This window comes from Aethalodelphis obliquidens, unplaced genomic scaffold, assembly GCF_003676395.1.
Source record: "Aethalodelphis obliquidens isolate GAN/ISIS:26980383/991018 unplaced genomic scaffold, ASM367639v1 scaffold55, whole genome shotgun sequence".
Taxonomy (NCBI): Eukaryota; Metazoa; Chordata; class Mammalia; order Artiodactyla; family Delphinidae; genus Aethalodelphis; species Aethalodelphis obliquidens.
The window spans coordinates 494,822-511,749 of NW_020837999.1; the positions used below are offsets into that span (position 1 = coordinate 494,822).

A 16,928-nucleotide genomic window follows, 5' to 3' on the forward strand; every position below is an offset into this window, starting at 1 on the left:
ACGTTTGATAGAATTCGCCTGTGAAGCCATCTGGTCCTGGACTTTTTGTTGGAAGATTTTTTGTTGTTGTTGTTGGAAGATTTTTAATCATGGTTTCAATTTCATTACTTGTGATTGGTCTGGTCATATTTTCCATTTCTTCCTGGTTCAGTCTTGGAAGGTTATACCTTTCTAAGACTTTGTCCATTTCTTCCAGGTTGTCAATTTTATTGGCATAGAGTTGCTTGTAGTAGTCTCTTATGATGCTTTGTATTTCTGCAGTGTCCATTGTAACTAGAAGTCACCTTTCAGTTTAACAAATATTTATTAAGCCTCTACTATCTACTAGGTACTTGACACATTTCAGTAAATATGATTTTGTGTGACTTCCTGGTGACAACAGAGCACATTTGGAAAAAGAATGTCTCCTCTCCCCTGAATTGTATTACTGCTAGAGCCCCAGACTAGTCAAGGTTGGGGCATGGCCGCAGAAGGAAATCAGCCTATATCCTCATGAACACTGACAATAGCTGGCAGCAGGGCACATACCCTATCCAGCAAGTCTTTTAACGAAAGCTGCCAGGGAGGGGCTTAAAGTTTTCTAAGGAATCTATGGAACTGCAGAAAAAAATATCTAAATTCAATAGTTGACAGGAACAATCTTTGGCAAACTGAAGTTTCTAAGCTATCTTTGATACTTCCTTATAGAAGTGCTACAGGAGCCCTAACTGACTAAAATTTTAAGTTTTATTGGCTCATCTGGTCAGAAGGTAGTGTTTGAGAAACCACAAATATAGCAATTTTGAAATTTAGTAAAGTGGCAATATATTTGGGAGTTAATATTATTAATATGCTTTTCCTTGATTCTCTTGCCTGTTTCTCTTGAGTTGCTTGGTTTTCTCCTTACCCTAGAAACATTTCCTTAAGAAGAGTAGCATAGTAAATCTACTGCCAAAAATCATTTGATTTTGGTTATTCTATTCATTTATGCAGAAAAGAAGCCATAGGGCTGCCCTAGTTGGAACAAGGCAGAATGCTATTATCATCCTCATTCTCATTCAGCTACGCAGTCTATAAAAATATATTAATATTTGGGGAAAAACTTCATTTTATAAAGGTAAACACTGGACTTTGATGTTAATGTGTTACTTAATGATATCACTTAAATTTGTTTCCTGTGTAGGAAGCTGCCCCCAGTTGTTAAAAAAGAACTACATCCGTTCAGATAAGACATTCCTAAGTGAATTATAAGATGAATTATAAGGACAGTTTTTTGGCAATAGAAAGTTCTGAAGAAACAAATCTTGACAGTTCTAATACTTTTATTTTTAAAAGGATGAGTTAAAAAAAAAACCCAAATAATAGGATTTGATGTTTGCCTGGGAAGTGGTAAAAAAGAATCTCTAACTTGGTGATAGAAAATTCAGCTTATCCTGGGGTGCTGATACCTAGTAACATGACAGTCTGGCTTTTTTGGCAGTGGTTTCAGATAAGTAGTTTAGAAGTAATTTTATCATCTTTCCCTGCTTGTCTCCATAAAACTATAATAGTTATTAAACCAATTTTAACTAAAATTAAGTATCAAAGTAATGCCTAGTATATGATAGGAACTCAGTAAACACATACTAAATTAATTTTTTAAGAATTCAAAAATTCCTTAATTTCCTTAGGGAAAAGGTGGGAAAGTAAGAAAAAGAAGTGTCAGAAACTGTAAAATTATAGAAATTCCTCAAATCAGTTTTTGAAAAATAGCTTCATGAATATTTAATAAAATTTATGTATTTAAGTAAAACCAAAAATGTGTAAAATTAATCATTATTATTCTCATAAACTAAGAAAAAAATCTAATCACGGGTTCGTGCCCCGGTCCGGGAAGATTCCACATGCCGTGGAGTGGCTGGGCCCGTGAGCCATGGCCACTGAGCCTGTGCGTCCAGAGCCTGTGTTCCGCAACGGGAGAGGCCACAGCAGTGAGAGGCCCGCGTACCGCAAAAAAGTAAAAAAAAAAAACAAAAAAAAACCTATAGTGTATTTATATGCCTATAGGTATACAAATGTTGAGCATGTATTATTATCATCAGATTATAGAAAGGGCTGTTGAGTATCCAGTGATTCATATATATTCACAGCTTATCTTTTTTTAAAAATTTAATTATTATTAAAAAAATTTTTTTTTGTCTGCATTGGGTCTTTGTTGCTGCACACTGGGTTTCTCTAGTTGCAGCAAGTAGGGGCTACTCTTAGTTGCGGTGCGCGGGCTTCTCATTGCAGTGGCTTCTTTTGTTGCGGAGCAGGGCTCTAGGCACACGGGCTCCAGTAGTTGCAGCACGCGGGCTCAGTAGTTGTGGCTCGCGGGCTCTAGAGCACAGGATCAGTAGTTGTGGAGCACAGGCTTAGTTGCTCCGTGGCATGTGGGATCTTCCCAGACCAGGAATCGAACCCATGTCCCCTGCATTGGCAGGCATAGTCAACCACTGCACCACCAGGGAAGCCCCTCACAGCTTATCTTGACTTTAACCTGGTAAGTGCACATTATCATATTAGCCTAGATAGAAACGTAGTAAGAATAGAACTTCTGATATTAAAATAAAATGAAAAGGCTTTTTGGCTTAGTCAATAAAATATTTTTCTCTTTCCATTTTGAGTATACTCATCCTAGGGTCAGTTAACTTCATAACTTTTCCTGGAGATATAAGGAGTAATAACTGATCCAGGAATTCCACAGAAAATTCTATGTTCCCATACACGGTCTGGGTATTCAGTGATAACAGGTGTCTGGATCGCCAAGATACAACTGAACAGGTCATTTCATCTGGTATTTGAGATTCTTTGTGTGAGTTAAAAAAAAAGACCTGTTGCATCAATCCATTGCTTTAGAGTCACACTTCATATATTACATAAAGAAAAAAGGCCATTTATGATTATTTTTCCATTTAGTAAAAGAGTTAAAAAAAATGTTCACCCTTGAAGTCTGTTTGCCCTAAACCCTTATACAAGTTAGTCCTAAGAGGAATCATGTTCAGGATCCAAGAAACCCAGAGAGAAAAACAGAGTCACACAAACCGTTCGCCAGTGACAAAGGAGTCAGCAAACTGTTGGAAAACAGAGAAAGCTTGTAATGAAAAAAAGGACAGAGTTTTTTTAACCAATCACTTGTTTTCTTTTAAAAACACATAACCACATTTTTTGTTTTATACAACCATCTACAAACTATAAAACAGTACCACATTGTGCATTTAACCTACTTTCAAGAAGGGAACTCCACACTTCGTAAGAATTCTACCCATGTAAGAAAGAAGGAAAAAGGAGACAGGTAATAGCATAGTCACAGATACAACATGAGTTCAAGCAAGCATCAATTCTTTGACGTCACCTTTTCCATTTACCAGAGTGGAGAGAGTAAGAAAGAAAGCAAGGGAGAAAAAAGAGGGAAAGCAGCACCCACAGAGGACTAATCACATTCCATAGTTACTTTTGACAACTATAGTTCAGAGTTTCATAGAATAGTATCATTTGACCAACACAACATGGTGGGGGTGGTGAAGGAAACATAAGTAGAGGGAGAGGATTCAAAAAGACAGGTACCTTTTACACCCTATTGCCCTCCTAAATACTCTTCATGGATACAAGCTTCTGTGTTAATCTGGAAAACAGCAAGATATTAATCTTCACAATGTGATAAAGCTTAAGAGTTCTGCTCTTTTTGCAAACGTGAGTGGCTCACAATTTCACTTTACAGTTCAAAAGAATAACAACATCATGATCATTCAGGATTCCCCACAATCTTCCTCCCTATTCCCATCACGCTGGTGTTGCTACAGGACAATCAGGGAAGTGTGGGTAGGGACTTCAGAGATAATGATGAAGGGATAGTGAGATGGAATCCTCGCTTTTGTAGGAGTCCACATCTTTCTGGTAGTAAGTCTTCCCTCTGATGTGTGGTGGTACAGAGGAAAGGGCATAGGAAGAACTAAGGTAACATGGTAGAAGTAACTGGTTTGAAGGTATACAAGATGAGACTGTGTAATTAGCAGACACACTGAATCCAAGGCAAACAGTTGGTTATTTGATTGTCCTCCTTAGGTTGATGGCACCATAAAAAAACAAAAACAAACAAACAAAACTGAAGGTGACTTTGATTTAATAATAAAATGAACCAAAGGTCTGCTACAAGGAAACATGCTTTAGATGAAAAGCAGTATAACGATTTTCTTCTCTTCAGGGGAAACTCTCATCTTGTCCCTCTGACTTCCTCTTCCACAGTGAGTAAGCAAATTCATTCTGGAAGGTTGTTTTTAAGGGGCAACTCAATATCAGAGTTTTTCTAATTCATACCAGAAAGGCATTATGAGCCATTCCCATCAGCAGGCTCCTCTCCATTCCCAGGCAAACTTCTCATATCATTTAAACTAAGCTCTTCCAAATCTAATGAAATGCTTTTACTTTTCCATATTTGGTGAGTAGTGTGGCTTAATGCTGGTTGAATTAATGGTTTGTAGCATTGGCCAGCACAAATTTCTTATGCTCTAATATAATCAACTCTATCCCACATTCCCACTGTGCTCTGACATTGTATAGACTGAAAATACAATGCAGAGGGTTAGCTTTTAAGATTTGCTATCAAGACTGATACCTGAAATGCAGAAATGAAGTGTGTTCAAGTTATTTACAAAATGTCTTTAATTTTCCTTGTTTCAGCTAATCATCCAAAGCAAGAAATAAAAGTTAGATGTGTCATAAAATGAATTAAGCCCATAAATTTGATTTACTCTTCTTTACCTAACTTTTCCTGAAGTTCTACTAGAACTTTTACTGTCTTAACCTAGTGACACTGATCTTATTTATTGTTGGCTTTTAAAATTAGATTTGTTAAAAGTATGGGGATTTTGTAGTTGAGAAAGCCTTAGATTCAACATAACTTTTTTCAATCTGAGAAGCTATCTTAATGTTAAAAATTTCAATGTTGTATAGCAAGAAGTACTTATTTTTTTGGGCTAGAAAATTTCATGCAAACTATTACAGAAAACAATAATCTGAAATTCGTTTACCAAATAAAGTGCAATCACTTCAGAGAAACCTAAGTTTTTGAATAAAATAATGCCATGGATAGAGTTATTTTCTAAATTACTTTTCTTAGACTAAGAAATTTTTCTAGTCATTGCTTAGAAAATTGCACTTGGGCATAAAGAACTATTTCCTGAATAAAGCAAAGTAGTGGAGAAAGATGGTAGGGAAACACAGGCAGGTCTCTTACCAGCTGTATAACCACCGAAAGGAGAGACAGCAAGGCATTGTCACCTCCATGCCATCAAGCTCATATACTTTCCTAACTGCCCTGCTGCCAAGGTCCAACATCCTTTTGCTCTTCTCTGCTATCTCCACAATTATTTTATTTCTCTTCAACTAAATGTCTGTTAATCTGATGCCTGTATGCTCAGTAATAAGCTACTTTTTTCTATTCTTAACTTGCCTTAGTTAAGAAAGGATGAACTGCTTTGTCTAGTTATCATGACTGTACTTTGGTCAAATCATGGTAGAAGGATACCATATAGCAACAAGTTACTTCTAGTAAAATCTGTTAAAATCTTAGAACTCTCATGTTGAGAATATTGGGATGCCACAAATCCTAGGGGCTGGGCTCCATTTTCCTTCTTTAAGGGTTCATACATGTTACTGCTGAGGTGACTGGCATTCTCCTCTCACATCATTGCTTCTGAATTTGAAGTTAAGCAGGTTTCTCAAGGAGAAAAATGGCTGATGCCAGAAAAGAAAGATGCACATAGGTTTTCAACATCTTTCCAATATTAGAAATAACTATTATAACCTAATGATGACGTAATGTTTGATCATTTTATTGTCTCTCTGTATTGGTATGAAATCCTCCTCAATGACTCCATTTTAATAGTATAGGCAGCCTTAATAATAGGTGCATATTTGTGCATAGAAAATAAGCCAATTTTGTCTTTTACTTTCTCTACACAAATCAATGCTTTCCATACTTTCTTTCATAAAATGAAAAAGGAATTTTATTCGTTTTTTATATTTCCTTTTCATTAATTTGGGGAGTATTTTCACTGATATCAAATTGAGTGATTCTCAAATAAAATAAAGCTAGAATTTCTAAACCTAAAATCAGATGAAGTTTTACCTTTGGTTAGATTGCTGCTCCTTTAAAATGACTCTGTGACATTCATTTCCTAAGAGTTCTATTGAGAGTTTCAGCGTACAAGAAGCTCCAATAAAATTTTAGGTAGGATATAGCATTCACAACGGCTAGGGCATATAGAACTTAGGAGAGAAAAATGCACAATGCCTTTTTCGGAGAAAAAAAATTAAATATATATTCTGTCTCCCAAACCATTTTCTCCTGATGAGGAAAAGCCCTCTTTTCTCTTTACAGCTTTAGGAGGAACATAAAGCTGTTGTGTTTAAATACATATTTGAGTAACTGTCATAGTAAGTTGAAAGTTACATAAGCCTTATCATTCTTGAATAGACTATGCTGATAGGATGAACATCAGAAAAATAATACATTCTAACATTGTATTACCTATGAAAAAAATAATACTGATTAGGGCCTAGAATCATAATAGTTGAAGAAAGACCAAATTGGTCATAGGATACACTGAAGTAAAAACACTGGAGAATTCAAATACCAGAAGTCAACTGTAAGATTTTGTGTGTCACTATATAGGTTTACTAGTAAGAATGAAGTTGACAACTCAAATTGCTCTGGATACACATTAGTACCACCAATTTTATTTGTACAGGAAATGACTGGTCCACTGGACTTATCTATGTATTTCAGGAATAATTACTGCTACTTTTTGACAGACCAGTGATATTTCCCCCATAGTTTTAAAGTACAAAACCAGAATAGTTAGAAAAAAATCCCAAGTATAAATAATGTGACCTTTAAACTATTAAGGGTCACTAAATTGTTACCATTGATTATCATAAATGATTCAATTTATTTAAACTAAAAAAAAAAAAAAAAACCCCAATTAAACTTCTCTTCTTCAGTTTTGGGCCAAGGAACATGCTTGGCAAAACAAAAAAAACAATAAAGGCCACAAAGTTTTATGATTTTTCAGGAAAAAAAAAAAAAACACCTCGATTCAGGAAGGGAACAGATTTGGGGAACTTGTAAGAATAAAGATGAAAAAAAGAAAACCTCCTTTAAAAAGAAACTATTTGTCAGTTAATTGGCAGAATTTTGGTAGTAACAGGAACTTTAATTAATCTACTGGAATTACGACAGGGATGAGTAAAGACTTGTGATACATGGGAGAAGAGCTGATGACAAAAGGGTATACTAAGGGGTAGTAACCATGTTTTTAATACTAAGTGATAATACTAAATTTAATGCCAACCACATTCAAGAAAGTAAAATCCCTTATGGCTTTTGGGCTTATCTGGATGACTTAGGAAATAGGAAACAAATTAGACAAAGAAGTGAAAATGAGCATTATGTACAGACCATGATAGTCTGAAATTTCTAAGAAATACTTTTTGTGTATAACCAAGTTCAAGACCCCCAAATTTTAAAAGCAGTTTTTCTATCATAGGAGGGGCATGAAATCCAATGTTCATCCTTTAAAACTGCTGGGAAAGGGCTTCCCTGGTGGCGCAGTGGTTGAGAGTCTGCCTGCCGATACAGGGGACACGGGTTCGTGCCCCGGTCCGGGAAGATCCCACATGCCGCGGAGCGGCTGAGCCCGTGAGCCATGGCCGCTGAGCCTGCACGTCTGGAGCCTGTGCTCCGCAACGGGAGAGGCCACAACAATGAGAGGCCCGCGTACCACAAAAAAACAAACAAACAAACAAAAAACAAAAAAAACTGCTGGGAGAAATGGCTGCTAAGGTCTGTTTTATCACTGTAATGTAAAAGAGGAAGGATAATTTGTTCTATGCTCTCAAAAGCATGGTTTCCCCAAGACAGACTTTGAATTTGATCAAATTCTGGCTAAAGTAAGAGGGCCGATAAGAAAAACTATCCAATGAGGGTGTAGAGAGTCTCTGAAATAGCTCTGTCTTCTAATTCTGAGTTAGTAAAGGCTGTACTTCAATTACCCTGCATGCTGAAGCTTAATAAGGCATAACTTCAGTTGTTACGGTTGGAATATGGGCAAATGTATTCCACATCTGTTCCTTTAAAGAAAAAAGTATCAGAGCTCTTAAAGAAATTTCAACTGGTTGTGTGGAAGTGTGTGGATGCTTTGTTATGAGAGACATGCTCAGGATTCTAAAGCAGCAGCAACGTAAGAAATCAGTAATAAAACTTTGGCTTAAAATTAAAAAGAAAGGAAAGAAAAAGTCAAACTGGTGCAAGTTGTCTCATGAAAGAGGTATTGTGGACTAAACCCTCATAAATGCTGTCCAACATTAGTTTCCCCTGTCTTCTTTCACTGTTATCACCTTCATTGTACAGGAGTTATATCATTCTTTTATGGTTAAGTTTCATAAATAATGAGAAAACCGTATGTAACAAATACATCATATTTCCCACCCACCCAGCAACCCTCCCCAAAATAAGAAAAGTTACATCAAATTAAAAAGTAGCTTCGTGAATGAAGGTACTGCTCTAAGTTGCACTTTCCCTGCAAGTGCGGCCAGTGCTTTTGCGCTGGGTATGAAGGAAAGGAAAAAATTCTCCACATAAACAGACAAAAAATTTAAAAACCAATGTCCGGTTTCAACCAGTCAAAACCGGGCCAAGCGGAAGCCGAGATATCTCGGTACCGTCCCATCAGAGGGTCCTTGCAATGCTTGTTCTTCATCCTGACAGGTATCTGTGTCCTTGTGATTGTAAACAATCCATAAGATACTATGTTTTTGTTCCTTAAAATGTCCTCTGATTGGCAAAATGAAGTAAATATTTGTTTTAAAAGTAGAAAATGAAAATTAAACCAGAAGAAAAGAAAAGAAACACAGTGAGCTTGTTTGGAGTCCATAGGATCCGATCTGGAAGAGCTCGGAAAATGTGTTATATGTCTTCTCCTGTTTTCGGCTGGAAAGGTACTAGAGGTTGCGTTGGTCGAGGAAAGAACTGTAGAGTAGGAAAACCAAGGATGTTAATCTAGACTTCAGAGGATTCAAGTGTTAGCTTCATCATCTGTGTCTTCTATCAATACCTTAGTGTCACGAGCCTTGGATCTAGTGGTAATAACAGGAAAAAAAAAAAACTTAGTCCATTACTAAAATACAAACACATCCAAAGTATTAGGTACATTTCCAATCTTACTACCATTAAAAATACCAGGCACAGGCACCATACACTGTTGGACACCAGATGGACTGTTCCTGGAGTTTCGTATTCAATTGTTGGTATTACTGGAAAAACACTAAGAAACTAGATTGCAACCAGAGGAAGGAAACAAAAACAATGCCAGGTCATGTGCAATGGAGGGACTTTGATTTTATGATGTATCTCTTTAACCTCTTTGAGTGACAATTTTCATCTCTGTAAAGCAGGAATAATAATACCTATTTTACAAAATACTGCTTTCACCTCATGGAGATAGTATGAATATCAAGTGAGAAAATGGATATAAAAAACATCAGTAAAGCATTAAACAAATATAAGGAATTATGATAAGGATGATAGAAGAATCATTTGAGGTACACATGAAAAACCAGGAGAGTTGGCCAGCAGGTGATAAGACCTAAGGAGAGACATGACAGTTGTCTTCAAACAGTTAACAAAGTATACATAGAAGAGGCAGAAAACGAAGTTATGTTAGAAAGCCCAATCAGGATCAACTGGTTGAAATTATAGTGAAGCATATTTCAACATAAGCTATCTACCACAATAATTATCCAACAATAAAAGCAGGTGCCTCGTATAGTTATAAACTTCACTATCACTGATGACTGTCAATCAGCATAAGATGACCAACTATTCAGGATGTTGTAAAAGACATTCCTGCATGGGATGAAAAATGGGATTAGAGGATGTCAAAATGTTCTGCAACTCACAAGCCCCATGAGGTGAAGTGGGTATTATTATTATTACTCGACAGAGGTGAAAATAGACATTCAAAAAGTTAAGGATGTGCTAAAGGTTGCATGAGTCACAAAGTCAGTACTCAATCTCAGAACCTCTTAGATTCCCTGCTCTCTTGTTACATATATTACATATAACCTGCTCCATTGTTCTAAATGTCTTCCTCTGGTGGCAATCTAGTATCCCAGCGTTCTTCCACTGAACACCTGAAATTGAACATAAACATCTATTGCCAAAGAGCTCCCTTGTTTCTGAAACAAAAAGAGTGTATGTTTAGGTTGCCCTCTGCTGGTAACTAACAAGGATTAGACTTTCCAATTTAGGAACTCAATGAGACGACCACCCACAGCACTGCCTTCTAGCCCTTTGTGGCCCTTATCTTGCTGACTCCACCAGCCTCCACATCCCCTCCTCTTGCTTCTTCAAACTCTGCTTCCTGCTGTATATAATAATATCATGCTTTGTTTTGATGTTCTTCCTGCTGACCTCCCTGACCATTCCTTTCCTGCCCCTTTTGTTGGTTCTTTTTTTCTCTTGCCTGTGTTTATTCCCTAAGACTCAGTTCCTTGCTCTGCTTTTCTTTTCTCTACCTTCTCCTCTTCAGAGAACTTCTAAATTCTATCTAAAGCTCAGGCAATTTCTACTCTGCGCCCCTGTGGGTTATTACCACCTCCTATTTTTTTTTTTTTTTTTTTTCCTTTTTTTTTATTTTTTCCTTTTTTTTTTTTTTTTTTTTTTTTTACTTCCTTTAAAATGTTTCCTTATTTTCTTTTTAGTCCTATTGTAACCATCCTAATTCCAGTCTTTAATGTTCCATACTTAAGAATACTGCACTGGTCTTTTAGTTGAGCTGGCCTTGAGTTTTCCCTTTCCCAATATATGTTGCACAGTGCCATTAAAACTTATGAAAATATTACTTTCATAATGTCATTCTATGAAAAAATTCTGTGACTCCTTCCTGCCTACAAGATCAAGCTTGTACTTTTCAGCCTTCTACAATCATACTTCATCTATTCAGCTAAATTTTCTTACTATCTGTTACTAGTTTTAGTCACATGGCTTTTCTTTCTGCCCCTCATTTCCACCTTCATGTCTTTACTGTGCCTCTAGCCTATTCAAACACTCCCTTATCCTTTAGAAAACTGCTCATGCTTAACCTGTCTCCTCCTTCACTCCAATCCACTGTGCTAGCCACTGTCTCTAAATTTCAAATGCAGCAACAATATACCCTACATTTATTGTTACTTTTAGGAATATACAAAGTAAATGACTGATAAAAATACTTTTGTAGGTATTTAGTAAAAAAGTAAAAATAATAATAGCTTACACTTATCGAGCTCTTTCTGTGAGGAAACTGGTCTAAATCCCATGTCATCACAAATTTAATCTAACCAGCCACCCTATGAGCAGGACCATATTAATCCCAATTTAGAGATGAGGGATAATATAGAGAAATTAAGTGATTCGGCCAAGATGACATAGATGGCAAGTGGCAGAACTAGGATTGCTAAAGTTTATAACTTGGAAATGATTTTTATACAAGATATACTGAAGAGTCAAGTAAATTATTTTCCAACAAATTTTCCCCAGTATACTTTTAATGCCAAATTAGTAAGTATTAATTAGCATATTAATGACATTTTACACTATGTGTTCATTAAGACATTCTATATATAGGTTGGATCATATGAAACTGCTGTTATTGCTGGTTTTTGTGGTGAAACACGGTTGAACGCCAGCAATTTCACCTGGTTCAACCTGATAGCTTCTTAACTTAAATGTTATCCAGTACTAAAACCTGAAGGGAATTCATCTCACAGAAGTGGAAGCTATACATACTGAGAAGCAAGGCGAGGCCGGCGCAGGGATACGGTCTGGCTGTACTTCCATGGCCGATTCTTCTGGCGGTTTCGTACCCCGTCTTCCTGGTCCATCATCTGCTCTAGAAGCGTCTGATCATCTGCATTCAGAGGGGCCACAGAGATGTCCCTCACAGCACGGAATTCACCACAGTTATTCAGATGTTCATTCTCCAGGCGGAAGAAGTTCCACACAAATCGCCTTAGCAAAATGGGGTAGAATAGGCAAATTACTTATAAAATTTGAACATACTATCACCTGTAGACCTCCCAGTATAACAAGTTTCCACTCATAGAAACAAAAAAAGGAATTAAGGACTAGAATACTAAAATAGAATAGAAAAAAGATGGTGTGGGGGGGTGTGGGGGGAAGGGGACAAGAAAGGAGTAGGCAAAGGAAAGGGACTCATGGAATGCAGTTTCAGAGTACTCATTCTTTCCCTTTATTGAACAAATATTTATTGAAGGCCTACAATATGACAGGAAAAGGCACTGAATGAGACAAAGCCTCTTCCTGTATAAGTGCAATTTCTAATGACAGAGACAGATAATAAACAAGTAAACAATTAGCTAACGGTAAGTGCTCTGAAGAAAATAAAGCAGGGCAAGGGTATAGAACATGTTTCTTTGAAGAGATGGCATCTAGCAAGGAAGCAAGTCAGGTAAAGTCCTACAGAAAAGTATCCCGGGCAGAGGAAACAGCAAGTACAAAAGCTCCCAAGCTGGACAGGACTTTGGTGTGTTAAAACAACAGCAAGGTCAGTGGGGTTGGAGAGGAACAGGAAGGTTAAAATGGCAGATGAAGATGGAGAGGTAGAAAAGAAAGGGGCCTGATCCATAGAGGGCCTTATAAGCCATAGTGAAGAGTTTAGATTTTTAAGTGTGATAGAAAACAAGGAGAGTTCTGAGCTGGAGAATGATGTGATTTGTTTTAAAAAGATCATTCTATCTGCTGAATTGTGAATAGACCAAAGGAAGATGAGAACATCTGAAGGAAGACCAATTAGAAAGAGATGATGGAGACTTAGATACAGCTGGGGATAACAAAGGTGATGAGAAGCAGACAGACTAGGGATTTATTTATGAAGATGAAGCTGACAGGACTTACTGACATGGGATGTGAGTGGTCTCAGGTTTTTGTTCTCAGTGAATGGTGACACCATTTACTAGAGATCTGGGTTGTTCCTATTAGGCCAGAGCCATTAGATATCCAAGAGGAAAATTCAGTAGCTACATGGACATGAGTTTGCAGTTCAAGAGAGTCTAGGACTATAGACAGCATAAGAACAGTATTTCAGGTCATGGGCTTAGGAATAATATAAGTGGAGGAGAGAAGATTAAAGAGGATTAAACCCTGGAGCACTCCAATATTTACAATTTGGGAAGAGGAAGAAGAACCAGTAAAGGAACTGAGATGGAACAGATAGTGAGACAGAAGAGTGTAGTTTCTGAGAAATCAAGTGAAGAAAGTGCTTTGCTGAGAGGTAAAATAAGTACAGAGAACTAACCACTGGATTTACATAAAGAGGATAAAGAGGCAGTATGATCTAAGAGCACAGATTCTGGGAGACTGTCTAGATTCAAATCATGGCTGCTGCCACTTACTAGGTGTAATAACCTTGGATGATTTACTTAACCTATGCTTCATTAGTAAAATGAGACAGTAACAGTACCTACCTCACAAGACTGTTGTGAGGATTCACTAAGTTAATACATGTAAAGGGCTTAGAACAGTGCCAGGTACATAGAAGGCAATACATAAGTGTTTGCTATTATTATTATTGATTATTAACAAAAGCAATTCAGTTTGAGTATTGGGAAAAGAAGACTTGAGTTGAATTAAAGGGAGAATGGGGGAGGAGTCAGAGGGCAGAGACAGCAAGTACAGACATCTCTTGAAGAGCTTTGCTGTAAAGGAGAGCAGAAAAATGGGCAGTAGTTGGAGGAAGATTCAAAGGAGATTTTTTGCTTTTGCTTTAAATGGGTGATAGAACATCTGATTCTATTATGAAGCTGATTTTTTTTTTTTTTTGGTACGCGGGCCTCTCACTGCTGTGGCCTCTCCCGTTGCGGAGCACAGGCTCCGGACGCGCAGGCTCAGCGGCCGTGGCTCACGGGCCCAGCCACTCTGCGGCATGTGGGATCTTCCCGGACCAGGGCACGAACCCGTGTCCCCTGCATCGGCAGGCGGACTCTCAACCACTGCGCCACCAGGGAAGCCCCGCAGATAATTTTTTAAAGAGAAAAAAATCAAGAATAAAAAAGTAATTGGGCTTGCCTGGTGGCGCAGTGGTTGAGAGTCTGCACGGGTTAGTGCCCCGGTCCGGGAAGATCCCACATGCCGCGGAGCGGCTGGACCCGTGAGCCACGGCCGCTGAGCCTGCGCGTCCGGAGCCTGTGCTCCGCAACGGGAGAGGCCATGGCAGTGAGAGGCCCGCGTACCGCAAAAAAAAAAAAAAAAAAAAAAGTAATTGAGTTCCCTCTTTTTACTAGAACAAAATTTTTTTTTAATGTATAAAGCAGCATACATGAAAGAGAAAGGAGTATTTGCGGGGAGGCGTTATTGGTGATGGAGAATTTCAGGTCCCAAACCTAGACATCTGAGAAAGTGAAGAGGGGAAGGAGGGTTGACAAATGGTTTGGAGAGAGCACTGACAGCAACAAGTATACTGCTTCCAGATTCAATCTTATTTTATCAGGCCATCCTGATATATGTGCCCATCCTGACTCGGAGGAAAGCTATACACCTGTCTAAAAATATCTTTATTTCATCTTCATTTGTGAAAGATATTTTCACTGGGTAAAGAGTTCTAGGTAGGGAGTTATTTTCGTTCAGCACACTTAAGATACCATTTTAATGACTTCTGACGTCCACTGTTGCTGTTGAGAAGTCAGCTGTGAATCTAACAGCCATTTCTTTAAAGATAATCCTTTCTTTTGGGCTGCCTTTTTTTTTTTTAATAAGCATTTTAACTAAAGCACAACATAAATATATAAAAGTGTGCAAATTTTAAGTGTGCAGGTTGGTTAATTATTATAAAGTGATCACAATGTGTAATTATCACTCAGAAACAAGAAATAAAAAATTACCGTATACCTAAAGCTGCCTGTATGGCCCCGCTATGTTATCTTCTAGAGAGTTTATTGATCTACCTTTCATATTTAGCTCTGCAATCCACCTGGAATTGATTTTGCATACATTATGCAGTGGAAGTTGAGATTTATTTTTCCCCTATATGGATATCCAGTTGACTCAATATCATTTATTAAAGAACCTTTTCTTCTCCACTGTTATATAGCCACCTTTGTCATAAATCAGGTAGTGTCAATGAATGTGTGGATCTGTTTCTGGACTCCCTATTCTATTGCAGTGGCCTATTTGTCTCTTCTTTGTCTCGTCAGACACTGTCTTACTTATGGTAGTTATATAATAGGTTTTGATATTTGAGAGTATAAGTCCTTTACTTCGTTCTTTTCAGGATAGTCTTGGATATTCTTGATCCTTACTGCTACCATATAAATTCTAGAACTGGCTTGTCAATTTTCACATACATACATCTTTCATTAAATTTATTCCTTTAGGGCTTCCCCGGTGGCGCAGTGGTTGAGAGTCCACCTGCCGATGCAGGGGACGCAGGTTCGTGCCCTGGTCCGGGAAGATCCCACATGCCGCGGAGCGGCTAGGCCCGTGAGCCATGGCCACTGAGCCTGCGCATCCGGAGCCTGTGCTCCGCAGCGGGAGAGGCCACAACAGTGAGAGGCCCACGTACCGCAAAAAAAAAAAAAAAAAATTATTCCTTTAGGTATTTGATACATTCCAGGGCTATTCAAAACGGTATGTTTTTTTAAAATTTCATTTTCTAGTTGTTCGTGACTTTTTTAGAACATTAATTTATGTTAACCTTATATATTCATTCTAATAGCTTATTTGTAAATTCTTTTGAATTTTCTACATATACAGTCATGTCACCAATGAATCATAGTTTTATTTCTTCCTTTCTAATCCTTATACTTTTTCTCTCCTCATTGCACTAGCTATATCTGCAGTATGATGTTAAATAGAAGTGGTGACAGCACGCATACTTATCTCATTCCTGATCTCCAGGGAGAACTTAATGTTTTACCATTAAATATGATCTTTTTTTTATTATTTATTTTTTTGTAGTGTTTACTTTTTTCATAAACAGGCATTGACTTTTCTCAATGGCATTTTCTTTATTTGTTGAGGGTTGTTTTCCCCTTTATTCATTAATGTGGTGAGTTACATAGATTGATTTTTAAATGTTAAATGATTTTTGAATATTACATCTTACATTCTGGGAATGAACCTAACTTGGTTGTGATGTATTATCCTTTTTATATATTGTTGGATTCATTACCCAATATTTTGTTTAGGATTTTTGCATCCCTGGACATGAGAAATATCCTTGTAGGTTCAGACATCAAAGTCATACTGGCTGCACAAAATGAACTGGGAAGTGTTCCTTTCATTGTCTCATTTCCCTAAAAGAGTTTTGTGTAAAACTGATATTTCCTCCTCATATATGTGGAAGAATTCCCTGCAGTTTTCTTTGTATGAAGAATTTTAATATGGATTTATTTTCTTTGCTACATATAAACCTATCAGATTTTTAATTTCCTCTTTATCGGTTTTGGTAAATTGTGCTTTTTTGAGGAATTTGTTCACTTCGCTTAAATTTCTAAATTTATTGGCTGAAAGTTGCTCATAATATTGTCATGCTCTTTTAAAAAACATCTTTAGCATTTTTGATATTTGTAATTTGTGCCTTCTTTCCTTGATCAGTACTATTTAGACATTTTGACAATTTTAGTAGTCTTTTAAAAGAACTAACTAGCTTTGTTAATTTTCTCTATTATATGTCTGTTTTCTATTCCATTAATTTCTGTTCTTTATATTTTCTTCCTTCTACTTTTTTTGAGGTTTGATTTGCTATTTAAATCTTTTTTCTAATATCGAGCTGTATACTTTTCTAATATATACATTTAAGGCTATACATTTCCCTCTAAGCATGGCTTTAGCTATATTTTACCTTTTCTTTTGTTACATTTTCAATTTCATTCTA

At 37.1% G+C, this 16,928-nt stretch overlaps 1 protein-coding gene across 1 annotated transcript in view; it reads right to left on the reverse strand.

Annotated features, from left to right (window-relative positions):
• Nucleotides 1–7,750: 7,750 nt before the first annotated feature.
• Nucleotides 7,751–16,928, reverse strand: part of XPR1 (xenotropic and polytropic retrovirus receptor 1) — a 203,712-nt gene continuing 194,534 nt past the window's right edge. Inside the window, exons 14-15 of the mRNA XM_027086144.1 lie at nt 11,825–12,046; nt 7,751–9,135 (exon numbers count right to left, since the gene is read on the reverse strand). Of these exons, the coding sequence (XP_026941945.1) occupies nt 9,075–9,135; nt 11,825–12,046 (283 nt within the window). The 3' untranslated portion in view covers nt 7,751–9,074. The remainder of the gene's footprint in view (nt 9,136–11,824; nt 12,047–16,928) is intronic.